Source organism: Chiloscyllium punctatum, chromosome 6 (genome assembly GCF_047496795.1).
Source record: "Chiloscyllium punctatum isolate Juve2018m chromosome 6, sChiPun1.3, whole genome shotgun sequence".
Classification (NCBI taxonomy): Eukaryota; Metazoa; Chordata; class Chondrichthyes; order Orectolobiformes; family Hemiscylliidae; genus Chiloscyllium; species Chiloscyllium punctatum.
Window position 1 is genome coordinate 61,644,923 of NC_092744.1, and position 26,706 is coordinate 61,671,628.

Sequence of the window (26,706 nt, forward strand, 5' to 3'; positions counted from 1 at the left end):
GAGAGCATACATCTTTATATAAAACTGGTTGCCACTAATACCATTTTATGTTACAATGTTAAGTTCTTAGAGAAGTATGAATTGGGAAATTAGAAAAATAAATGGAGATTAAGTTAATTACATTTGTGTAAAATATTTGCATCAGATCCAAATTGCCCATTATGCTCAGAGACAGTGTTTAAGTAAACAGCTGCTTCCAGATGTTTGCTGACTGCTTACTAACAGGGAAACAGCTCAGAATGTTAACTAAATCCTGGAGGCAACTTTGCAGTTAAACATATGGCAATGCTTTAGTAGGAGCACTTGTAGTTCTCAGAAGGGCACAAAGATATAACTCCTAATAAAATCTGGAATTTTTAATTGTTGACAAATGCATTTTCCCAAGATTAAACCAAGTTTCTGCCAATTACAAGTCAAAGACAGAAAAGAAAAAATTTAAGGGCAGCCACACAGAAAATATTCAATAAGCATACGTACTTAGAACTCTGTGGGAAGCTACAGAAGTGATTGCTGGGCCCCTTGCTGAGGTATTTGTGTCATCGATAGACACAGATGAGGTGCTAGAAGACTGAAGGTTGGTTAACATGGTGCAACCACATAAGGTAATAAGGACAAGCAAGGGAACTACAGACCAGTGAGCCTGATATCAGTGGTGGGCAAGTTGTTTGAGGGAATCTTGAACAACAGGATTTATATGTATTTGGAAAGGCAAAGACTAATTAGGGATAATCAACATGGCTTTATGCATAGGAAATAGTGTCTCACTAACTTGATTGAGATTTTTGAAGGAGGACATCGGTTAGGCCACTTTTGGAATACCGTGTGCAATTCTGGTCTCCCTCCTATTGGAAGTATGTTGTGAAGCTTGAAAGCGTTCAGAAAAGATTTACAAGGATGCTGCCAAGATTAGAGGATTTGAGCTACGGGGGAGGCTGAATATGCTGGGGCTGCTTACCCTGAAGCATTGGAGGCTCAGGAGTGATCTCATGGAGGTTTTTAAAATCATGAGTGGCATGGATAGGGTAAGTAAACAAGATTTTTTTCCCTGGGGTGGATAAGTCAGAGATATACAGTACGGAAATAGACCCTTCGGTTGAACTCGTCCAAAACCATGCCCTCAAGCTCTGGACTCCTGGAGGCCATAGGCTTAGGGTGAGAAAGGAAATATTTAAGAGATACCTAAGGAGCAACTTTTTCACACATAGGGTGATACACATACGAAATGGGCTCAGGGGAAGTGGAGGCGGCACGTACAGTTGCAACATTTAAAAGGCATCTGGATGGGTATATGAATAAGAAGGGTTTAGAGGGATATGAACCAAGTGCTGGCAAATGGGACCAGATTAGGTAAGGACATCTGGTCAACATGGACAAGTTGGACCAAAGGGTCTGTTTCTGTGCTGTACAGCTATGACTCTAAGCAACAACGATTGATGAGGGCAGAGCAGTGGACATGATCTATATGGACTTTAGTTAGGCATTTAACAAGGTTCCCCATGGGTAACTGGTTAGCAAGGTTAGACCACATGGAATACAGGGAAAACTAGCCACTTGGATATAGAACTGGCTTGAAGATAGAAGACAAAAGATGGTGGTCAGGAGTTGCTTTTCAGACTGGAGGCCTGTGACCAGCAGTGTGCCACAAGGATCAGTGCTGGGTCATCTGCTTTTTATCATTTTATATAAATGAGCTTGATATGAACATAGGAAGTGTCGTTCAGTTTGCAGATGACACCAAAATTGGAGACGGAGTGGACAGCAAAGATTTTCTTAGAGTACAACGGAATCTTGATCAGACAGGCCATTGGGCCGAGAAGTGGCAGATAGAATTTAATGTATATAAATGTGAGGTGCTGTATATTGAATGGGCAAATCAGGGCAGGACTTACACACTTAATGGTAAGGTCCTGGAGTATTGCTGAAAAGAGACGTTGGAGCGCAGGTTCATAGTTCCTTGAAAGTGGAGTCACAGATAGATAGGATAGTGAAGGTGACATTTGGTATGCTCGCCTTTATTAGCTAGTGCATTGAATATAGGAGTTGGGAGGTTATGTTTCTATGTTGCAGCTGTACCGGACACTGGTCAGGCCACTATTAGTATTCTGCGTGCAATTCTGGTCTCTCTGCTTTAGGATGGATGCTGTGAAACTTGAAAGCATTCACAATATATTTTAAGAATGCTACCAGGGTTGGAGAATTTGAGTTATAAGGAGAGGTTGAATAGACTGGGACTATTTTCCCTACAGCATCGGAGGCTGAGGGCTGACCTTATAGATTTTTATAAAATTATCAGGACTGTGGACAGAACAGATTGACAAGGTCTTTTCCCCGGGGTGGGGAGGTCCAAACTAAAGGGCACAAGTTTAAGGTGAGAGGGGAAAGATTTAAAAGGGACCTAAGCGGCAACCTTTTCACGCAGAGAGTGGTGCATGTATGGAATGAGCTGCCAGAGAAGTGGAGGAGGCTTTTTCAATTATAACATTTAAAAGGCACCTGAATGAGTATATGAATAGGAAGAATTTAGCGGGATATGGGCCAAATGCTGACAAATGAGACTAGATTTACCCAGGACATCTGGGTGGCATGGACGAGTTGGACTGAAGGGCCTGTTTCTGTGCTGCACATATCCATGACTCTAGTTATGGAACTGAAACCTTCTAAACAAAACGGTTTACAATAATGTTTCAGCTCATCTATTTCTTCTATTCAAACACATCAATACAAAAAAAAACTTATGGACTACTGCAATTGGATATTCACTGGAAATTTAAATGCTAAAGTTTACCTACTATATCTATAAGCTCTTCAGATACTAACCAATGACCTTAAGGCATCCATCATCTTGAAATTCGCCTATATCGCCAGTACAAAACCATGCCTGTCCATCCTTGTCTACAAAATAATCTTCCAGCGTTTTGGATTTATTCTTGAAGTAGCCCAGGGTAACATTTGGGCCACCAATAAGAATTTCTCCTCTAGCATGTGGCTTGTCATATACGGTATATCCACCTGGTCAGAAAGAAAAAAAAAATGTAGACTTCATTCTAAACAACACACAAATTATCAGCAAATTTATTTCATATTTTTAACAAATCTATCACTTAAAATATTTTGGCCTAAGACTTGTCATGTCAACTCTTACAATATTCACCACAACTGGAATTTTATTTAATTCCATATTAGCAAGGTTACTGTAATAGATTAGCTCCATTTTAACCTAACACAACTACTAAGAACTTGCATTTTAACTCCTCCCAGTGATTCTAGTATAAAACCATTAGATTAACACTGGGACACGTATATTTTGCTGTTATCATAGAGAATGTGTACAAACCCCATGCTGTCCTTGGGATGTCTGACACTATTTTGGCTTTAAAAAGGCACTCTCTCACCTGGACAGCGTTGAGCCACTTGATCAAGCCCTCAGGGATGTAAATCTAGCCCCCTGCTCACTCCAGCTCCAGCCCCAGAGCTACCAGTTAGAGGCCACCAGCTCTCCTGTACAGGCAGTACCATCAGGATCAGTGGCTGCTTCAAGTAACTGTGAGGCCTTCACTAGAGATTGCCACTGGATTCCTGGAGTTAGGTGCAATTGGGAATGGAGTCAGATGGAAAGGTGAGGCGACTTTCAACCTCCTTGACCAACAGGTTATTGACAAATCCAACAAGGTTTACTTGGTGGCTGTGGGTCTGGAAGACCCAAGAGAACTTGTTAAATCCTTCAGCCACCATTAAATCCTGGTCTGCCTTCACCCATATATAGCTCATCTACATCTATGCCTTCGTCATCTTTAGACCTAACAACTCCAATTCTATCTATGCTGGTATGCCCATCACATTGCATTTACCATAAATAAAGTCATTCAAAACTTTTAGTTTTAAAACTCATATCCTAACTTGCACTAAAAGTCTTGTTCACAGATCATTTTGGGGCACACAGATCTATAATGGCTCATTCTGTCAGTGCACTTATTTTTAAGATTCACATCCTGGTTTTCAATTCTATCATGGGATCAACCCTGCCAACTTTAGTAACCTTCGCTGGCGTTGCTACTCTTGAAGATCTCTGTACTCTTCCAATTCTGGCTTCTTATGCAACTCTGATTTTATTCATTCCATTACCCTCCCTAAGCCTCTGCACCTCTTGACTTGCTGTGAACACTTCTTTGATCATCTATCCTAATACCTTCTCAAATAGTTCTGTTAACCTTTGCTTGAAAGCTACTCCTGTAAACCATATTGCGGTGTCCTATGGTGTCAAAGGCACCACAAAAATGCATGTTGATGTTGTGCACTGTGATATAAACAATGATATTTATATATATTTGAAATCAATTATTGGCAGCTCAAGGTTATTAGACACTTATGGAATTTTTTTTAGCTTAATGAAACATCAACAGCTTAGAGTGAGACTTTTGCATTTTAGTTTTGACTTTGAAATTTAGGCAGTCCTGTGAAGTTCTTTGAATAAAAAGTCAGATAGACAAATGTTCCTGAAAAATGAATGGCATACAGTGAACCATATTACTTTAGACAGTCAGTCCCAGACCAGAAATGTAGGGATAAAATCCTGAGCAGGTTATTAAAACTCAGCACATTTTTGCAAGTTTGCGATAGCTCCAAGAAGAAGCCATCTTAAGTCCCAGTCTAAAACTTGAAAACACAAATGACTTAAACCTACTGGAGGTGTGGTGACTCTGGTGTATTATACAAGTGATGTTTTAGGTACTAAACCAGGGATGTGCTTTGGGTACTATACTAAAGCTATTTTGTTTATTTTCAATTTATAAGAGAGAGTGTTTTGAGATTACTATGTTGTTAAAAATCGTTGAAGTAGAATTACAAGTAATAGTTTGGTTTATTCCATTTTATCTTTAGCTCCTTTGTTAGTAAAGATCTGTTTTATTGTTGAAGCAAAATCTGCAGCATTGTATGCTTATGTTTCAGTAAGAAGCCATTTATCTACTAAGCCAGGTTCTGTTTTGGATCTGACTTGTCCAGTAATAGCATTAACTGGGATCATAATGGTAACGATACATTATAACCCATAGCTGGAACAAACTATAACTTAGTAGGGCTGTAAAAATTGCAATTTGTTAATGGAAAATATTACCCAAAACACATTTGCTTTCTTGGATGCTTAATATGGACATAACAAAATTGAAACAAAGTTTTATTTCTTAATGGAAATTCTGTATTCCTTTATTTGAAGCTAGTGACATTGCTCACCTTCTTCCCAGTTTTTTAGCGTAATCTCACAGCATGGTAGTGGAGCTCCAACACGACCAGTGGTGTAATCAAATACTAAAACCAAAATAAGCATGAAGTACATGCTTTTATAAATCGATGAAGATATTATAATACATTATTACAACAGTCAAATACAGATTCTTAAATATGGACAAGGTAACGCAATAAATAAAGAACTTCCAACATGATAATGTTACATCGACTATGTTTTCCCAATCTCTGTCCTCCATTGTTTTAAACCCTTGATGTTAGGATGAAAACAATAAAATTTGTTTGTTTATTTCTTAAATATACGTTGCAAAATCCTGAGTTTACAACCTAATTTTCATAAAATCTATCCAGTGTATCCTATTAATATTGCACACATCTGAATTTTTATGAAAATGGTTTTGATAGTGATTTTTTTCAAAAGGTTAATGAAAACATGATTTTCTAGTTTGTACTTTGGTTCAAATCTTTCAACAATGAAGGCGATGTTATAATTACACCAATTATGAACAAATTATTGCAGACTTTCCTGACAGAGAAAAACATTTTTAGCAGGGCCCAATTTGTCATTTAGAGAAAAGTCCACTATTTTTTCACAACAGAGTGAGTCAGTGCAAATATTACAAAATCTGAGTTATAAATATTAATATTTCATCTTTTTAGCGTATTTAATCTTCAATGTGCATTCAACATTTTTGCATCAAGTTCCTACACAACTACAGAGGAACCTTGATCATCCAAATATCAGATTATCCGAAGGAGATCGAGATCCTGATAGAAACATTAGGTCAAAGAGCTGTTTCAATGCTTATTGCGTCTTTTGTTTATAGGTATCGTCCTCTCTCTCCCCACACTTTCCCTGGGGTTCTACATGGGGTGTAACCTAAACTCCCCTTCCCCAGATAATCTCTCCAATATCGTCCTGTACAGGGCAAAGGTGGAACTTGTCAAAAGGTTGTAGTAAAGAGTGTGCGTGCGCTATTTGGAGACTTACCCAATAAAGGCAGCAGCAGTCTTACTGTTGGTGTATATTCTGGCAGCCCCCGAGGAGTCGGGGGCATGGGGGGAATGGCTGGAGTGCAGAAGGGGGTTGAATGGTGGGTGGGTGGGGGGAGGGGGATGGAGGCGGTTATGGGGTCACTACCATGCTGTGAGAGCAGGTGGGGGCTTGGGCTCGCACGCAGTATGCAGCTGCCTCATCTCCTAAATGGTAAGCAGACCATAGAGAACACAGAGTCCCAGAAGAAATCAATTAACTGAATAATCAATTATCCAAACAAAATAGTGTGCGCCCATCTTGTTCAGATAATGGAGGTTCCTCTGTAACAGGAAAGGACATTTATTCAGTACCTTTTAGATACAGAGGAACCTCAATTATCCGAGCGAAATGGGCGGGCACTATTACGTTCGGATAATTGATTATTCGGTTAATTGATTTCCTCTGGGGCTTGGAATTTTGTGAAGTCTACTCCCTGTTCAGGAGACTAGGCAGCAGCACACTCTCCCCACACCCCACCCCAACCCCCCAAGCCCCATCCACTCCCATCCCACTCCCACAGTAGCCCCCAAGCCCATCTGCACCTCCCAACATCTAACCTCCATTTGCTCCCTACAGCCCCCCCCCACCTGCCAGCTGGATGGGACACCAACAGTTAAGACTGCTGCTGCCTTTGTGGAGTAAGTCTCCAAATAGCACGCACGTGCACACACACTTTTTACTGCAACTTTTTGACAGGTCCACCTCTGCCCTGTACGGGGCAATGTTGGAGAGATTATCTGGGGGAGGGAGGTTTTAGGGTACACCGCTATGTAGAACTCCAGGGAAAGTGTAGGGGGAGGGAGAGAGGGCAGGGGGAAAATCAGTCATTTAGAGATGGTGCCTGGACTGTCCAGGACTGTTCTCGACAGTATTTCAGTGAGCAGAGTTCATTTTTAATTTGTACCTGTAAACAAAAGACGCAATCCTGGTTGAAACAGCGCTTAAACGCAAATATTTCTTTTGGGACCTTGAGATCTCCTTTGGATAATCTGATATTTGGAAAATTGATATTCAGATAATCAAGGTTCGTCTGTACACCATATGTTTACATAATTACTGACATTTCATAACCATTAACAAGAATGGAAACAAAACTCAAGAGTCTTTGATTCCCACTATAATATAGTCCACATACACATCAAAATATGACACCTTTGCTCTTTGTAATATGTTTTGCCCAAGTATAAGGATTACTTTAAAATACCACAGTAATGCAATGAAAAATGTTGCAGAAAAATCTTAATGGAAACACTCCATTAGTGAACAAAATATATCTAATATCCAGATGGTCCCAATTATGCAAATTATATTAGGCTGAACATATCAAAACCTTGCCAAAATAAAGCCTATTGTTTAAATGTTTGGAACAAGCTGGAGAGTGTTCTTTTGCTTGTGATCTCCTCCGTTCAAGAAATTGCTGTTAATCATGGAGAAGGGGATACTAATGCAACTTCCTCTGCCAGTCAATTATTTAACTATCCATCACCAATCATGTTTGGATGTGGCAGAACTACAGAACTTGAATTTCCTCTATTTGTTGTGGGCTCACTTAGCCCTGTTGTTGGGTTGCAAGTAGTCCTGTGTTATAGTTTCACTAGGTTTACAACTTAGGTATGCCTCGTGTTGATCCAGGCATGTGGTCATGCTCTCTTTACTGAACCATGGTTGTTCTTCTGGCTTGGTGGTAATGGCAAAGTGGGAGATATGCTGGGTGAAGAGGTTGCAGATTGTGTTTGAGTATTCTGATACTGACAGCCACAATGTTTCATGAATGCCCAGAACGGAGTTACTATATCTGTTCAAACTCTATCCCATTTACACAGTAATAAAGCCACACAACATGATAAGGGCATTCTTAATGTGGGGATAGGAAATTATCCTCCACCAGGACAGCATAGTAGTCACTTTCACTAATACTTTCATAAACAGCTACATCAAAAGGGGGAGGCAGACTGATGAGGATGAGATGTTATTCTCACTTGTTGGTCTCATTACCACCTGACGCTGACTCAGTCCAGCAGCTATGTCCTTTAGGACTGATCAAACTAGATCAATGATCTTATCATGAATTCTTGGTAAAGGACACAAGAGTCCTCTGCACATTCTGTGCCCCTGCCACACTCAATGCATTGTTCTAGTATTTAACATGGAAGGATATTAATTTACCAACCAGGAGGTGAGCACTGTGTGGTGCGAGGCTTCCTTTCCCATGCTTGACATGGTCATGAGACTTTATGGGATCTGCAATCAATGTTAAGGATTCCAGGATTAACTCCTTCCTATTTGATTATCACTGTGTTGCTGACACTGCTGGGTCTGTTTTGCTAATGGGACAGGTCACATTTGGGAATTGTGTTGGTTGTATCTCTGACATTGTCAGCAAGTTTTGTGAATATGACAATTTGAGGCTATTGTTTGACTAATCTGAGACACAGCACTCCAAATAAGAAACTAAATCTCAGGTATTAGTGAGCGCAACTTTGCAGGGTCAACAGCGCCGAGCTGCTACTGTTGTTTCTGGTACATAGGTTAATGTCATGTTGTATCGTGTTTCATTCCATCTTTGGAGACTATTTAAGTGATTCGCTGGGCCATTTCTAAGGACAATTAAAAGGTGACCACATTGATGTGCGTTTGCAGTCATTTGTAGACTAGACTAGATGGGGAAGCTGCAGTCCTCAAAAGGGCATTAGTGAACAAAACATTTTCTTTCACAATAATTAATAATGGTCTCAAGATTATTATTAGCTTTTTAATTGTAGATTATTTTGAATCCAAATTTCACAACGTGATATGGTGGAATTGGAATCTGGATCCCCATAAAATTACATGGGGATTACTAGTTCAGTATCAATACCGGAATGCTATCAGTTCACTAGCTACCTTTTTTCATTTAACTTTTATTTTTCATGTTAAAAACACATGTTTAGAGACACTGAATAAAACTGACAGCTCTAGGAAGGAAAGAAAGAAAGAAACTGTAAAGTAACCAACCATCACTAATAGTCCCTGCTCCACAAGTCTCTGTTAATCCATATCCTTGTCCAACAGGGCAGCAGAAGCAGATGTTCATGAACGTTTGTGTAGATGGTGACAATGGAGCACCCCCACATAGAATGAGCCGAGTTTTTCCTCCTAACAACGAACGTATTTTTCGGAAAATCAACCTGTTGAAACAAAATATTAGTACTTCTTTCTTCAAGTACCTAGTCAATGTCAGATTAGCAATGAGCAACCAACAATTTGCTCGTCAATTTAGAAACAATAATAAAATGGAATAGATAAATGAGAAAACCTTACCAGCAATAGTAGAAACAACAGAAACCGGATTGGTAACAGTAAAGTATATCAAGACATTTAGCAGTTGGGGGATTAGATTAAAGATGATGGAAACTGGGGAGGTAGCAGAATGTATTCCTAATGAGTAAATTTTAAGAATGATTTTAGAAACGAAGAATAAATGAATCAAACATAGGGCTTAAGAAGGGCACTGTTATAAGTACAGATGGTATTATGGAGAATAAGGCATGAAGATGCCACGATAACAAGGACCAGCAAAAATGGTGATACTTGAGTTCATGTATTGAGTAATGGTTGAAAAGACAACATAAGCAAAGGAAAAGTGGATGAGATATTTGAGCAAAAGTCTATAAATGGGAAACGCTCTATTGGGCTACCAAATTTGCCTCTTTAGGCAAATTTGTTCAATTGTGATTTAACTCTGGAATCTTTACGACATAATTTTACTCAGTATTTCAAAGCAAAAAGAGTTGTTTTAGTTTCATGTTAATTTTTAAAAGAATAAATCAGCTAATTTATATGAATATTTATATTTTTCCACAGTTGAGTCACTTTCCATGAGAAGGCAGATGCAAACACTGTCTTCTGGATGCTAGGAATGGACAGAATCCCAAGACAGCCCCATTTGGGATAACCCTTCCATACACAAGACAAGAAGAGTTGTAAATGTAAATTGAAGTGATTTTGTATTTGTAAACAATGGAAAATTTGGTAGCAATGTCTGAACATTTAAAGAGATATCTAGCATCACAATATTGACAAATAGTTTTGATCTCAATGAAAATTTAGAACCTAGAAAATCAGTGGCAAAAATGTTATACTTTTGCCTTGAATAGGGAAAGCTGGTGTTTGCGAAGGATATACTGAAACAGCCCAATATAAAATTGTTCATCCGTTTTCCGATACTAGATGAATATATTTTGAAGGTCATCATCCTTAGTGCTCTATATATTTTGCTGAAGCTTATGAATTTTGTAACTGCAGAGAACCCAAAGGAAAATGCTGTGTGTAAGTCATGATGATAAAGTCCTTGTAAATTTCCTGGGTGCAGCTGTGTGCTAACAGTTATAAGGCTATGGTACTTATTTTACATTTGAAACAGGTAACAAGACTACTGAAATTAGCGTATAAAATTATTGAATCAGAGTGGCTATCTGTAGCATACCTGAATTCCTATTGTTATTCCTTTGGGATAGACTTCATCTGAACCATACAGGACCAGTGTCCTGGTGAATTGTTTTACTAGGATTACAGATAGGGCTTTAAACGAATTAGTGGAAATGGGTTCAATTGAAGGGAAGCTTATATAAAAAAAAATCAAAAAGTAACAAAAAGCAGAGGTGCTGAGTAGTGAAGACACAAATGACAAAGTGTAACAGAAAGGGATAGAAAACACTAGCCTCTATCTGAATGCAAAGTTTTTAAGAATAAGACAGATGAGTTGATGACACAAATAGCAATGAATAAACATGATTTGATAGCCATTAGAGACATGATTGCAAGGTAAAGTAGTCTGCGAACTTAACATTCAAGGGGTATTTGACATGGTGGAGGGTAGGTGGAGGGGGAGTGTCATTGTTAATAGTATCATTGCACTGCTGAATAGTGAAAAAGGAGCAATAAATCATGATGTGAAATCAGTTTGAGTGGAGATAAGGTTTAGCAAGGGAAACAAAATAGCAAGGACTAGGCAAAGTAAACACAGGAAAGCTGTTCCTGATGACTACGGAGCCCTGAAACAGGGGTCAGAGTTTAACCATATGGGTAGGCCATTTAGGACTAAGGCAAGGATAAATTTCTTCACCCAAAGGAGTGGTGAGCTTGTGGAATTGCCTGCCACAGAAAGTGGCTGAGGACAAAACAATGTTTACGAGGAAAAGCTATATTTGGTTCTTAGAGCTAAAGGGGATCAAAGACAATGAAGTTCAAGTGGGAATAGTACACCGAGTTGGATGACTAACCATAATCATATCGAATGATGGGTCATCCTCAAAGGGCCAAATGGCTTAATTCTGCTTCTCGTTTCAGTGTTTCTACCAACTACACTCATCCCTGGGATAAAGGGGTTAACGTGGCAAGAATGAATAAACAAATTGAGCCTTGATTTATCAGTGTTTAGAAGAATCAGGTGCAACCTCATTGAAAAAAATACGTGTTTCTAAGGTGCTTGAGAAGGGAGATGTTGAAAAGATGCTTCACTAATTGGGGAAATCTTGAACTAAGGGACGTATTACTGTACAAGAGCACACTCATTACATGATTAAGGAAGTAATTCTCTCAGATAGCAGTGAATATCTGGAATTCTCCATCTTTATTCTCTATAAGACATGTCTATTTTTATATGTAATATTATTTGTATTAACAAATGTATGTAGATTATTAAAGTAGTTTAGGCAATTTGATTATTTATATCCTACCAATCACAGAGAGGCGTGCTCCAACCCAAGGACATCTGTTTCATTTTGTAATTGTAGGCAACAACAAAGAGAGTCCGCTGTATACTATTCATGTCTTCCACTTTGGTCACAATATTCTTATAAATGCGATCCATAATTTCCTGTTGGCATATAAATTTTTTAAAAGCTATTATTTTACCAGTTGTGTTTTTTTCTTTTTGTAATCTGTGTAATCCTCAGTATTTGACAATTTTTTTGGATGGAGGTTGATTCTGAATTCTTCTGCTAACAAGGCACAAAAACCAAGAATTTCCAAGTCAGCTTGCTGGATAAACAGGGTCAGAAAAGTACTTGACAGTCACTATAGCATCATTAAATCCCCTTTTCCGACAGTAATCATTGCACAGCTGCCAAGCTATCTTCCTTGCTAGAAGGATGAACATCAGGGGGCCTATCTAATCTGGTATCTTGACTTCAGTAGACTTGTGGCATTAGAAATTTATTTCCAAAGGAATCTGTACAATTACTCTCAATGTCACAATATAAATCCCAGAGGAATAGCAAAATAAAATTTTAAGGGATAGTTCAAGCAGCTTAAAATTTTCTTTTAAATAATTTTACTTTTGCAACTTACACTCACTGATCTGCTACAAATGCTTGGCATAGATGGGAAAGACCACCTCTACCTTGATGATGACCTGTGGCCAAAGTTAGCCAGTATCCTTTATGATAGAAAGATGACCTTTCCCTTTGAAAATATATCCCAACTAGAAAGAGTTTTAGTAACTCCGCTACATTCAAAATTGATATTTTAGCCTAATTTAATGGGCATGTTACATATATAATCAGGTTGGTTTTCTAAACGAAACAGTGAAATAAATCACATTTAACTCAGCACATACTATGAAAACTTAGCTGACAGTTAACCAAGCAGCCACCTCAGGAAACATTTGAGCGCAGTTAAAAAACTAAAACCATTCAACAGTTGAGGGGAGGTGAACCTTATAAAAGCAGGATTAAAAGGTTTCAGAGCTGAGCTCTGAAGGAGGGTCATTGGACTTGATTCATTAACTCTGATTTCTCTTCACAGATGCTGCCAGAAGTCCTGAGTTTTTGTAGCAATTTCTGTTTTTACACATAGAAGGGAAAATCTTTGTTACAAAGTTAACTACAAATTGCTAAATGAATTGCAATGTCCTTTTGGTCAAATAAAGTAATATTATAATAAATTTTCAACATACTTTAAGAAATTGGACACTAGAGGGAAATAAGTTTTTGGATCTCAGCGCTGAGATGGTCTGAATTTTCAAAAAAACTGTAATTTGAAAGAGTGAGAGAAAGACAGCCTCTCCAGGATGTCTTGTGACAAACCAAATGAGTTAAGTATTAATTCCTCAATTTGGACCTACTTCTCCACACTCTCCTCTCTTTCAACTCTTACCATCCCATTACCCAGCATCGATAGTCAGCCCCCTCACATTGGTACATTGTCCTTAAAAAAAAATAAAATCTTTGCTGGCCACAAGTGAACTCACCTTCAAAACCTTTGTCAAACCCTTTCCTGACCACCTTGACCATGCCCTCTTATGTTCAATTAGCCTCACTGAAACACTAAGACGGCAGTGTAACTGCTGTAAAACAACTCCATTCTGAGCCAGAATGAAGTGATATGAGACTTCATGAAAGATGCATTCTCCCACTGCTTTAAGTTTAACAGCACAATTGCAATGCAATGTCATTTAGAGAAAAAAATGAATAAGGTTTATTCTTGTATCCAAGGACAATCTTAACCATTAAGGGTAAGGGAATAAGTCTGGGTGGTTTGCATTTTGGAGGGTCAGAGTGGACTTGTTGGGCCAAAGGGCCTGTTTCCATATTGTAGAGATTCTAATCATTAACCTGTAGACACCATTGCCCACATGCAGATCTCTTTCACAAAAAAAATCAGTTTTATACAGTGTAAGCAGCAAATCTCCCAAATAGAACCAATGGGATAACAGATTTTTGGAATTAAGCAATATGAACTTATGCAGTGTTTATAATGAAACCATTTGTTGAGTTATGAATCTATTTTGCAACAACTTGCTCTGGACATTTCCAATTTCTAAAACTTACCGGTACAGCTGCCAATAGTGTTGGTTTAAGTACTGTTGTATCACCTTTGCTTCCTTTCTTGATTTTAGCAGACTACAAAACAATCAACAAAAAATATTATCCTTCAAAACTACAATATCTTTCACCACTCAGATTTGTGCATTTCCACTTAAATAAGTATAGGTTTGAGGATGACTGTTTAAATATTTCAATAATACAAACTACAAAGCCACAAAACAATATCAAAGCTTTATTAAATAGAAATTATAATGCTATTTTTCAACTTTTGAAGGTGCAGATAAAAATCCTGTAAATCTGTATTAGGTACAGCAATTGATAGGATGTTAATGCAAGAATAAATGTTAATTAAATAGAAAATAGCAGTGTTTAAAATGCAGTTAAATCATTACAATATTTTACTACTGCAACCATTCTAAATGAGATTTTAAAAATGAATGTATTAATAAACCTGTACCTGGTCTGCCAAAGTCTGAGGGGAGGAGTAGCCAATGCAACAGCCGCAAGCCATACAAAGTGTTTCCGCACTCAGCTCCAGTACATGTGCCAGGGGTAGGTAACCAATGTACGTATCCTTTGGTCTTTATAGAAAATATAAAATCCAAGCAGGTTTTCAACAATTACACCAAATATGGGCCTTAAAAAAAGCCTTCAAAATCAAACAGCTTTTGACACAATTAATCTGTTGGTTGAATAATAACATTTGTCTCGCAAAAGGTCACATTGAAGTCCCATTGAAGTCCCATTAAAGCAGAAAATCTTGGCCAATACTTCAGTGTGAACTAAGTCCAGAGGCCAGTACCCCATCACCAAGTCACCCTTTTTGTTCCCCCACGTACTGGTCCAGCTTTCAGAGTGAACAGAACTTCTGACACTCCTATTTATATCTATCGGCCAGAGCTCCCTGACTGGGACTATTAACCAGGTCCAATCAGGGATCTCATTCTATGCGGTCTACCTGGCTGACCTTGTTACAATCAATACACACCAAATATTTCAAGGCCAACTTTTAAAGCAAGTTCTTCTTTAAGTTTTCAGATATATTGAAAACACCCCAAGCTATTCTCAGAACAGTAGGTTATTTCCAGCTTAGTGTAAAATTTAACATACATATTTCAAAAGTGTAATTTAGCTATAAAACCCTTTTAAATGTCTTGAAGATGCTACAAGAGCTACATAAAAGCAAATTATTTGTCTTTTCAGAAGAATTATGTCTGTTGATTTATCTTTGTGATCACATCAAAATTCAGTATGAACAAGATAGACTACCCACAAAGATTAAATTGTACCTTCTGTATTTGATAGAGTGTGAATTAATAAAATTCAGGTGGGATATAACCTGACTCTAGAAGAGAGAGATACAAACTCTCCACCTTAGTAGGATTTAGAATTATACTAGTTGAATTAGGTATCACAGAATATGACAGAATTAATAACTTCTGGTTAGTCAAACGAATTATTAGACAAAAGCACTCAAATTGACCTGTAAAGAACCTTTGCAGAATAATTATAAGTGAAAGTACTAGCCGACATACGATTTTCAACAGGTAAAGATGTGATAGGGTTATTTTGAACTGACAGAACTCCCTCATTTCTCTTTCCTTTCGAATCCCTAAGTTTCACTTGTTTTTTTGACAATTTATTAAAGTCAATTAAAAATTATAGCTCAGTTCAGTGTATGCATTGTACCCTACATAAAAGTTTTTAAAATGCTTTGTAATTAATTATATATAGTCCACAACAGTTTTCCAGTGCAGGCAAGTAAAACTTCCCAGTTAAACCATTAATTATACATACCCCAAGTCAGGAACTCTAGAACACATTCCTGCTATCCCAGCAATGAGGTTGCTATGTGAAATCATCACTCCCTTTGGTAAGCCTGTAGACCCGCTTGTGTACATTATTACAGCAATATCTAAAGATGTAGGCTTGGTTCGTGGTCTATTCACTATGATGGAAAAAAATAAGCAATTCTTGAAATTATGAAATAAGATGAAAATAAAATACTTTGTCCTATTAAGACTTTCACCTACACAACAAACATCCCGCTTCCTTTACCAATCATTTCACAGATTCAAAGCTAGGTCATTTAGTAATTATACCTGCATACAAGCTTACTTGTAGACAATTGGCAAAGACCTTTAGGAATACTACAGACATTATTTTAAACAAATCTATAACTTCAAAAGCATAAAATTCCCATGAAAACATTCACCTTTTTAAAGATGCCTTTAAGAAAAATGAGAATACACAATGGAATCTATTACAAAGAAGTTGATAATTTGACACTTAGAAAATAATTGTAGGTTTAGCCAATGTCAACATACATTTATGAAAAGGGAAATCATGCTTGGCAATTTGTTTTTTGATGATGCAACTGGAAGATTAGGACAAGGACACAACTATTCAATTTGGAAATCAAATGCAAAGTTTCTAAGGCAGCTGACAACACAAAACTAGGTGGAAATGGGGAGTCTAAAGAGATTAAAAGTACTTCAAGGGGATTTAGAAAGGCCAAGAGCAAGGCAGATGGAGCATAATATGGAAAGATGCTAAGTTGTGAACTTTGAAGAAAAAACAAAGATAGCATTTCTTAAATGGATGAAAATCGGAAAGTGGAGATGTTCAAAAGAACTTGGGCATCCATACTGAGTGTCACTATATTAGGGTGCAAGTGCAGCAAGAAATTAGGAAGGCAAATGGACTTTGGTCTTTATTCCTAAAGGATTTGAGTACAAGAATGAGGATCTCTCTCTTTGCAACTATATAGCTTTGGTGAGACTGCACCTGGGTTAGCATTTATAGCTTATGATCTCTTTACCCAAGGAGGATATACTAACCATAGACAGAGTGCAACAAGGTTCAATAGGCAGATTCCTTGAATAGCAGGATTATCGAAGAGGAGAAATTGAGCAGAATAGGCATGTAATCTCTCAGCTTTAGGAGAATGAGAAGTTATTTAATTAAACATGCAAAATTGTTACAAGGCTGAACAGAGTAGACAAATAAAGAATGTTTTCACTAGCTAGATGGGGGGGGGGGGGGGGGGGGGGGTGGTGTCTAAAACTCAGGACACAATAGCAATTAGCACAGAGGCAAGAAGATATTGCTTCATTCTAGATAGCACAACTTGGGTATTCTCTACTCCAGAAGACTGTAGAGACTGAGACATTGAGTATGATAAAGAGAGAAGCTTACAGATATTAAGGATATCATGGGAAATGGAGATAGTGCAGGGAAAGCGTGTTCAGGTAGATCAGCCATAATCTGAACAGTGGAACAGATTCAATGCCAAATGGACCAATCCTGGTCCAATTTTATGTGCTATTATGGCCAGCTGCAGAGGACAAACTGAAGCAAAAACACTGGATCATCGTTCAAAAAAAAAATCAAGTTATACAATAAAGAACATAAGTGAAATAAAAACACAACACTCTGCATATATGTGAAGCAGTGATACTGAATAGTCTTTTAATACTTCAATAAATATGATCAACCAAATGAGGCACCAGAATTCTTAATTACATTGGTACCATCTGGAATGCTATTGCATGGTAGATCTCTGCCTAAGCTGTTTCAACAAGTCTTAGCCAACCATTAAAGAAACGCCCTTATGTCCTGCGTGAGAATGCCAACTCAGCTCTATGAACCTATGGCCACCAATGAATGGATCAGGACTGCACCAGCTTGTTTCAAACAGGAAGCATGCACCTTTGAAATCATGCCCAAAGAGATGAAAGGACAACACTGTTGTTAACAAGTAAGGTTTCACTCTATTACATCTTTCACTTTATTCATCTAATAAAGAAACCCTATTTTAAAAGGGCCAAAACAAATGTAGCAAAATAGTATTGATTTAAAAAGTGAAGGATAGAGCAACAAAGTTTAAGAGCAGCTACATTCAAGCCACATTCATCGCATTTGTTGCGACTCTACACCATAGTTATTTTCTGTGGAAATCACCGGTCTGAACTGTTACACAAAATTTACACAATATTCTATACACATTAGTTGCAATCCTGCAAAATTTCTAAAAATTCTGAAGCATAAAGCCCCACAATCTATCTAGCAATTGTAATTAACTCCAGATGTGCTAGATCTCCAGCAAATGGAATTGCTCTTTATTCACATGCCCTAAGGCTGCAGTGGATACACCAAAAGGAAAACAAGGCATGGGAAATTTGATATATGAAGCAAAGAGACAAAATAAAAAGTTATTCAAACAGTTTATTCTTCTCAAATATGTATTGACATTTAACGAAAAGTAAAAAAAAGTGCAAAATTCAGTTTCCTTATGCTGAGCAGTGATTTAAGACAGACATTTCATTTTTCAGTACTATAGTTCTAAATACAAAGCCATCAGACAGTACTGTGGCACACAGTTAAATAAGCAGAACTAGTCATCCTTACTATAGCTTTCCAATGGCAAGAAAAGTATTCTCATAGAAGCTACAAATTGATAGCCAGTGCTTCTCATGATTGATTGAACAGCTGATTGATTAAATGAAAAAACGTACAGCGAATGTGTTGTCCAAGCCACGTTCATTTTTGGACTCGTGTTCAAATTTGATGAGGCAAGCTTAATAAAAATTGCCTGGGTCAGATTTTTTAAAAAATAGAGGAGTATGCCAAGCCAGGAATTTCATTCCATGTCTCCATCCAGCAGTAACACTCTGTCCTACTTTCAGGGAAATAAATTATCAGTTCCTAAGGGGAGGCAATGGAGGTTGGTGGGGGGTGGGGCAAAGAGATGCTGATATTAGAGAGCTTGAATCGCTGTTTTTTTTTCTGTGGAACATCAGCCTCATCCACATTTATGACTTTAAAACACTCTGGTCCTCACCAAATCCCCCACCACCTCCAAACCAAGCAAATGACTCCTTGACATCTCTTATACCCCATTCATTCTCATTCACCCAGCATGAAGTACAAAGCCAAACAAATATAAAAGACACTTGCAAATTTGAAATGCTCATGAGAAAAAAAACTCAGCCAATCAGAAACACCTTTGAAAAACACTGACAATTTTATGAGCAAATAAATAGGGCAACGAACGCAAAGAATGAAAGTCCCATTGAGGAAACCTTCAATCCACTTTCCACCTCTTAATCTTGTCCAAAAACATGCAAGCATTGAAAATTTTTTTCAGAGATCGGCCAGGTTCCACAAACTAAAAAAAATACAAAGCTAATACTCTCCTTGAAGCAGCAAAATAGACCCTTGCTGAGTCGAATTCAGTACTTATTCTTAGAGCTAAGAATGTGTGTAGAGGTCATCTGGAAAAAAACTAATATTGACCATCTACTTAAATTGCTTAAGCTGATACAATTGCCAGATGGTAACAAGGAGAATACTTGGCTGTGCTCTAAGAATGGCCTTATCTGATCTTTGTTTGAAGAGGTTTTTTTCAATATTGCCCAAACACACAGGCATCAAGAGGTGTTTACACTGAAGCTTTCCATTGCTTGCAGTTGACAACTTTATAGAGCCATAGAGATGTACAGAGGAACCTCGATTATCCGAATACCAATTATCCAAAGGAGATCGCGAGGTCCCAATGGAAACATTACATCAAAAACGTGTTTCCAACAGTGATGCTTCTTTCATATACAGTGAATAAACAGGCACCGTCTCCAAATGACTGACCGACCTACCCCAACCCCCCCCCCAACCCCTGACCTGGAGTTCTACAGCGGGGTGTACCCTAAATGCCCACCCCCAGATAATCTCTCCAACACTGACCTGCACAGGGCAAACATGGAACCTGTCAAAAAGGTGCAATAAAAAGTTGTGTGCACGCGCTATTTAGAGATTTACCCCACAAAGGCAGCTGCAGCAGCAGTCTTGTTATTGGTGTACAGTCCAGCTGACCGGAGAAAGGTTGGGGGCAGACAGGGACGGGGGACAATGTTGGATGGGGTTGGGTGATGGAGGGCAAGTGGGGGCAGTGTTGGACAGGGTTGGGGCTGTGTTGGATGGGTTTGGGGTGAGGGGGATGGTGTTGGAGGCAGAGTTGGACAGGTTTGGGGAGCAGGGGGTGGTGTTGGACGGGGGTGGTGTTGAACGGGGTTGGGGTGTGGGATGGTGTTGGATGGGGTTGAGGGGGTGCTGGGTTGGACAGGGTTCTGGGGGCGGGGTCTCACATGCTACTGCAGTCTCCTGAACGGGGAACAGATGTTAAAAACTCTGAGCCCTAGAGGAAAAGCACTGAATCGATTCACCGAATAAATTGATTATCCAAACGAAATAATGCCCGCCAATCTCGTTCGGATAATTGAGGTTCCCTGTTTAGCACAGAAAGCGATCCTTCAATTCAACTTGCCCATGCCAACCAGATATCCCAACACAATCTAGTCCCACCCACCAGCACCTGGCCCATATCCTTCCAAACCCTTCTTATTCATATACCCATCCAGATGTCTTTTAAATGTTGTAAATATACTAGCCTTCACCACTTCCTCTTGCAGCTCATTCCATACACATACAACCCTCTGCGTGGAAAAGATGCCCCTCTCACACTAAATCTATGCCCTCTAGTTCTGGACTCCACCACCCCAGGGAAAAGACCTTGTCTATTTATCCTATCCATGCCCCTCGTGATTTTATAAACCACTATAAGGTCACCCCCTCAGCCTCAGACGGTCCAGGGAAAACAACCCTAGCCTATTCAACCACTCCCTATAGCTCAGATCCTCCAATTCTGGCACCATCCTTGTAAATCTTTTCTGAACCCTTTCAAGTTTCACAACATCATTCCAATAGGAAGATGACTAGAATTGTTCGCAATATTTCAACAGTGGCCTAACCAATGTCCTGTACAGGTGCAACTCCTGTACTCAATACTCTGACCAATAAAGGAAAGTATACCAAATGCCTTCTTCACTATCCTATCTACCTGTGACTCCACCTTCAAGGAGTTATGAACCTGCACTCCAAGATCTCTTTGTTCAGCACCACTCCCAAAGACCTTACCATTAAGTGTATAAGTCCTGCTAAGATTTGCTGTCCCAAAATACAGCACCTCGCATTTATCTAAATTAAACTCCATCTGCCATTGGAGCATCTGATCAAGATCCTGTTGCACCCTGAGGTAACCTTCTTCGCCATCCACTACACCTCCAATTTTGGTGTCATCTGTAACTATCTATCTAACCATACCAGTTATGCTCACATCCAAATCATTTATATAAATGACAAAAAGTAACGGACCCAGCACCGATCCTTGTAGCACTCCACTGGTCACAGGCCTCCAGTCTGAAAAACAACCCTCCTCTACCACTTCTGTATCCAAATAGCTAGTTCTCCCTATATTCCCTGTTTCCCTCTTAAGGATACTCCTACTGCCTTTATACTCTAAGGATTCACTCAATCTATCTGTCTAGACCTGACATATGTTTCCTTCTTTTTCTTAACCAAAACCACAATAAGAACAGCAATGTTTTTCAAAGGGAGTGCTGAATATCTACTTTTCTTGGTTCCTGACTAGAGACCAAGGTTTCCTTATGGTTCATGACTTCTTCATTTGTAAAGCACTTCGAACAAAATAACTTGATTTTATCAAAATTACATGAGATTTGAAATGCTTGCACCAACAATAGAACCTGTCAGGGCCAGAATGCAACATGTAGGCATGTATCTGCATTCTTTTCCCACAATATTTGCTCTGTGGAATAAGGGAATGGGGCAGGACTCTTAGAATTAGATCCAGCCTACCATCTTGAAAGATCTTTCAGCTGCACCTAACTCAAGACAGAGGCATGAAAACACAGATCTTTGCATCTGACAGCATTAAAACAAGAAGTTTCGAAACCATTGTGCAATCTGAATCCACTCCATTGTTTCCACAAAATTTAAATTTAATTGAAACTAGCATTAGTCTCACTCAGAACTTTATCCCTGTAATTAATGCAAACTGTTGAAGATTCATTGCCCATGTATCAGATTAGGAATGCCAGCAAAGAAACGAATCCTACTTCTCCTCATTGCTCTCCTTATCAGAGAGACCTCCCAATGCTCCTTACTTATTAAATCATGCATAGCAAATCTGAATACTTCATTCTGTTTACTAACTGTCAACATATTACAAAAGTAGAGAAACTATACACAGCAGGCCTATGCCTAAAATCAAAACCTTAATATTGAGTTGGAAACACTTTCAAAACCTGAAGTATGAAAAGATTCAATTATGAATGTCAAACTTTACTTTTACAGAAACTGACAGATCTCTGCGTATTTCCAGCTTTTTTTTTGCTTTTGTATTAGCTGGATATAAAGTAACTTTAGAAGCAGTGTTATTCTGCATTTAAGTATAAAAACACAAAAACATGTAAAAATGAAGAGAAAAGAAAATAAATTACACACAGTTTTCTGGTTTTGCGCCCAATGCTTCCACTGCTGCCATGTTGTGAACCATGATGCCACGGGGATATTCAGACCATGCTGTTGACTTATCATCTACGATTATGATATGCTGCAGTTTCGGAACATTAATTAGGATTTCCTGTGAAGCAGAAATGGGGAAGAATGAAAAGTCCAAGATGATTTCAGATCGATCATTTCAACTCTCTGCATTCAAACATTGGTGTGCCAACTTTCAAAATATCCTTAGTTATTCTTGTCAAACTTGGGTAAGGTGATGAGACAATGATTAAACTTCAAACAGTGTCTATAGATAGGTAAACTCAGTAGCTTCATATTGCATTGTGCTGAGGATGTACAATGAACTAATCAAGTCATACTTGCAATACAATGTATAGAACCACGAGAAATGGCAAATGGAGTTAAACATAGAAAAGTGTGAGATCTTGCATTTTGGAAAGTCAAATCAAAGTATGAGTTTCAAGGTGAATCATAGGGCCTTAAGAAATGTAGTGGAACAGTGTGATCTTGGAGTTTAGGTGCCTGGTTCTGTGAAAGTGGAGTCACAGATGGACAGGGCTGTGAAGGCAGCTTTTGGCACACTGGCTTTCTTTGGTCAGGGCATTGAAATAGAAGTCAGGAAGTTATGTTGCAATGCTACAGGACACTGGTGAGGCCACACTTTGAATAGTGTGATCAGTTTTGGTCACCTTCCTATTGGAAGGATGTTATTAAACTGGCAAGAATGCAAAAGAAATTTACAAGGATATTACTAGGACTCAATGGTCTGAGTTGGAGAGAGAGTTGGACAAGCTAGGACTTTTTACTTTGGAGCATGGGAGATGGGGGTGGGGGGGGTGGGTGGGTGGGAATCTTATAGCAGCGTATAAGATCATGAGAGTCATGAATAGGGTGAATTAACTCAGTCTTTTTCCCCAGGGATGGGAAATCAAGGACTAGATGGCATCAGTTTAAAGTTAGAGGGGAAAGAATAAAAGGGAACCTAACGGGCAAAAGAGGGTCATATGCATTCATACAGAATATAGCGCCAGCAGAAGTGGTTGCAGCATGGACATTAAGAACATTTAGAAGGCATTTGTACAAATACATGGATAGAAAAGATTTAGAAGGATACGGGCCAAATGCAGGGAAATGGTGTTAGCATGGATGGACATTTTGGTCAGCATGGACTAGTTTGGGCCAAAGGGCCTGTCTCCGTGCTGTAGGACTTAGACTCTAAAACTTATGCACTAGGGGAAACTGTTGCACATAATGGGACTGATCTAAGAAGGTTTAAAAACTCTCTACCTATAGGTACAAGTTGCTCCTAGGCAAACTTGTTGAAGAATAAAATATTGGATTGCTTTAGGTCAGGTTAATGTTGAATATTATTCATTGTAATACAGGGTCGAAAGTAAAAGATAGAGCAGATGATGAAAGCATATCTAACAAAGATATTTAGCCACCAAATAAGTAAGTCAAAAACTATTCAAAATAATCTGCTTTGCACTATAACAGAAATACATTTTTTTTCTCCATTCTTTCATAGAATATGAAGTCACTGGTAAGATTGGCATTGGTTTCGCCATCTCTAACTGAATTTAGAGGCACTCTAGGCCATTTCAGAGGACAGTGAAAAGTCAACCACATTGCAGTCACATGTAATACAGATCAGGTAAGTATGGTAAATTACAGACCAGCATTCCATGTCGTATTGCATTCACAATTCATGGTGAGATTCAAACACATGTCCTTAGTACATTCAGCTGGGGTTCTCGGTTACCAGTAAGTGACATTGGTGCTACACCACTGTCTCCCTTCCAAAATAAGCTGCAGGCTAAAAATTGCAAGTTAAAATACTATTATTTTATCTCATTCTTCATTCGCTCGTGAGCCAAAACAACAAACAGACTCAGTGGTTAGCACTACTGCCTCACAGCACCAGGGACCCGGGTTCGATTCCAGCCTCAGGCAAATAAGTGTATGGAGTTTGCACATTCACCCAGTGTCTGTATGGGTTTTCTTTGTGTACTCTAGCTTCCTTCCACAGTCCAAAAATGTGCAGGTTAGATGAATTGGCTGTGCTAAATTGCCCACAGAGTTCAGGGATGTGTAGGTTAGGTGCATGAGTCAGGGGTAAATGTAGAGTAATGGAATGTGTGAACAGGTCTGGGAGGATTACTCTTTGGCGGATTAGTGTGAACTTGTTGAGTCTAATGGCCTGTTTCCACACTGTAGGGATTCTATGATTCAATGAACAGCTAAGTTTGAGATATTAAGGACTGCAGATGCCGGAAGTTAGAGTTGATAAAACATGGAGCTGGACAAAGCACGGCAGGTTAAAATCTTATCTGTTGACTCTGCTTCTCCACCAGAGAGAAGACCTGACCTGCTGAGCATTTTCAGCATTTCATCCAGATATAGTAAAACCAGGCTTTTTTTTTGCTTTAATTACAATGAGAAGACTATTTGCTCAGCAATCCCAAAATAGGGCAACATTTTATTAATTTTAGATCAAACCAGCAAAAAGAAAAATGGAATTGCATGTTTCACATTGTTGGAAATTCTTAAGTCTGAGATTTACTGCTAAAATAACCCAATTCAACGACAATGGCCCCTTCTCATTTAACCATAATTTAAATGATCAGAAGACATCTCATTTTTGAGCGATTTATAAATCATAGGAATGCTTAAGTTCCTGCAGAAACAATGGAAAACAGGCAAAAAGAAATCCCACAAACAAAATAACATTCCATGACCTACCTTTAGCTTTGTTTGCAGAAGTTTCTTGCTTGTAATAATATGAGTGACTTCGGTTTCATTTAAACCATGTGCAATTGCTTGACCTCCCAAAGTTGCATAGAGGGTGACAACTGGAAATCAAAATGATTGAATTTCAGTACAAGTCACAGGCAATGAATTATTTGTACCTTAACCAATAAACCTTTCAGAAACGCTGAGTAGAAAAAAATTCTAAATGCCACTTTAGAGACAGGTTCAATTTAATTTAATATAGATGCAATTTAAAAGTTCTGCGCCATTTTAAGTTGAGATCATGATTTTCTATAAAAATGACCTGTTTGAACTCAGACTAAATTCCGCGGAAAAAAAAATTCTGTAAGCTTCTGACTTGGCCGCTTTAAAACATTGCCCTACCTCAAAGTTTTCATTTTAATAATAAGGTGAACTAAATAATACGATTAAAGTGCATTTTTCTCATTATCAAGTACCATTGCCCTTTCTGGCCAGTTAGTGCACATGTTCTGTTTCAAACTGTCCATTCAAGCTCATAGCAACATACTGAATGCATAAGAATTTCAAAACGTAAATGAATGCCATGCTTAAGATCATGAAATCAACATTTTCACGATAAAAACATTTCTGATCATAATGTCAAAAACTGGGAATTGACTGGTTTCACAAAGTTATTCAGTTAGTCAAACTGATAAATCAATGTATCCACACAAATTAAAATTATGAAGTAGGATTTTCTTTCTAACGTTCAAGGTCAGCCTTTAAGCAGTATGAGAAATGATGTCTTCTAGCACTCATTTCCTGTTGCTTAGCATTGGATTCAGAGATAAATTATTGGTACTTTTATTTTGGCGGGTGCAACAGGCAGGAAAATGACAGTCTTCATTCCCACGAGCACTCACCACATAGTCCAATGACCTTTCTATGAGAAATCAACAGGGGAATTTCTTAGCCAGATTCAAAAAGAATTAAAGTACAAAAAGAGCTGTTGCATCTAGTCACATTATACAGGCTGGTGAAATGAATAATCAGTCTCAAATACAAAAAGTGAAAAATTGTTAAACATGATACACATTTGTAATTGCTATGTACTAAATAAAAGAATTGTGCATTCTGAACTATTGCGTATTGACGTCATGGAGAAAAACAACCAGGAAGAAGGACTGAGCAGATGTAATTCATTAACACCATCACGGACCTAAATGTCATCAGCTCTCAGCTGAGTTACCTAACACTTTCTCAGGCGAGGCTCGAGGTGGTTACGTGTATAAGCTCATGGCAAACTTCCTTCGAGCTCAAATTCAGATTGTAGGTCTGCTCGTAAAAATCTATTTAGTTGGGGCCATCAAAAGGACTGCTGTGTGGTTGGCAGCATTTACGGCAGTATGCAGAATAAAAACAGCTACAGACTTGCTACAAGTAACAGATCTTCATAAAACCTTTGCCATATTTTATTTTTAAAAATAATTTGTACTATAAATTTATTACTATTAAACTTCATTGCTGATT

General features: G+C 38.4%; 1 protein-coding gene across 3 annotated transcripts in view; it reads right to left on the minus strand.

The window, feature by feature from the left end:
- Window positions 1–26,706, minus strand: part of acsl3a (acyl-CoA synthetase long chain family member 3a) — a 127,729-nt gene that overhangs the window by 10,675 nt on the left and 90,348 nt on the right. For all 3 annotated transcript variants that reach the window (XM_072572777.1, XM_072572775.1, XM_072572776.1), the window contains 9 exons: window positions 25,207–25,316; window positions 22,447–22,585; window positions 15,883–16,033; window positions 14,543–14,666; window positions 14,089–14,160; window positions 11,995–12,134; window positions 9,272–9,444; window positions 5,230–5,304; window positions 2,818–3,009 (listed from right to left, as the gene is read on the minus strand). In XM_072572777.1, the coding sequence (XP_072428878.1) occupies window positions 2,818–3,009; window positions 5,230–5,304; window positions 9,272–9,444; window positions 11,995–12,134; window positions 14,089–14,160; window positions 14,543–14,666; window positions 15,883–16,033; window positions 22,447–22,585; window positions 25,207–25,316 (1,176 nt within the window). The remainder of the gene's footprint in view (window positions 1–2,817; window positions 3,010–5,229; window positions 5,305–9,271; window positions 9,445–11,994; window positions 12,135–14,088; window positions 14,161–14,542; window positions 14,667–15,882; window positions 16,034–22,446; window positions 22,586–25,206; window positions 25,317–26,706) is intronic.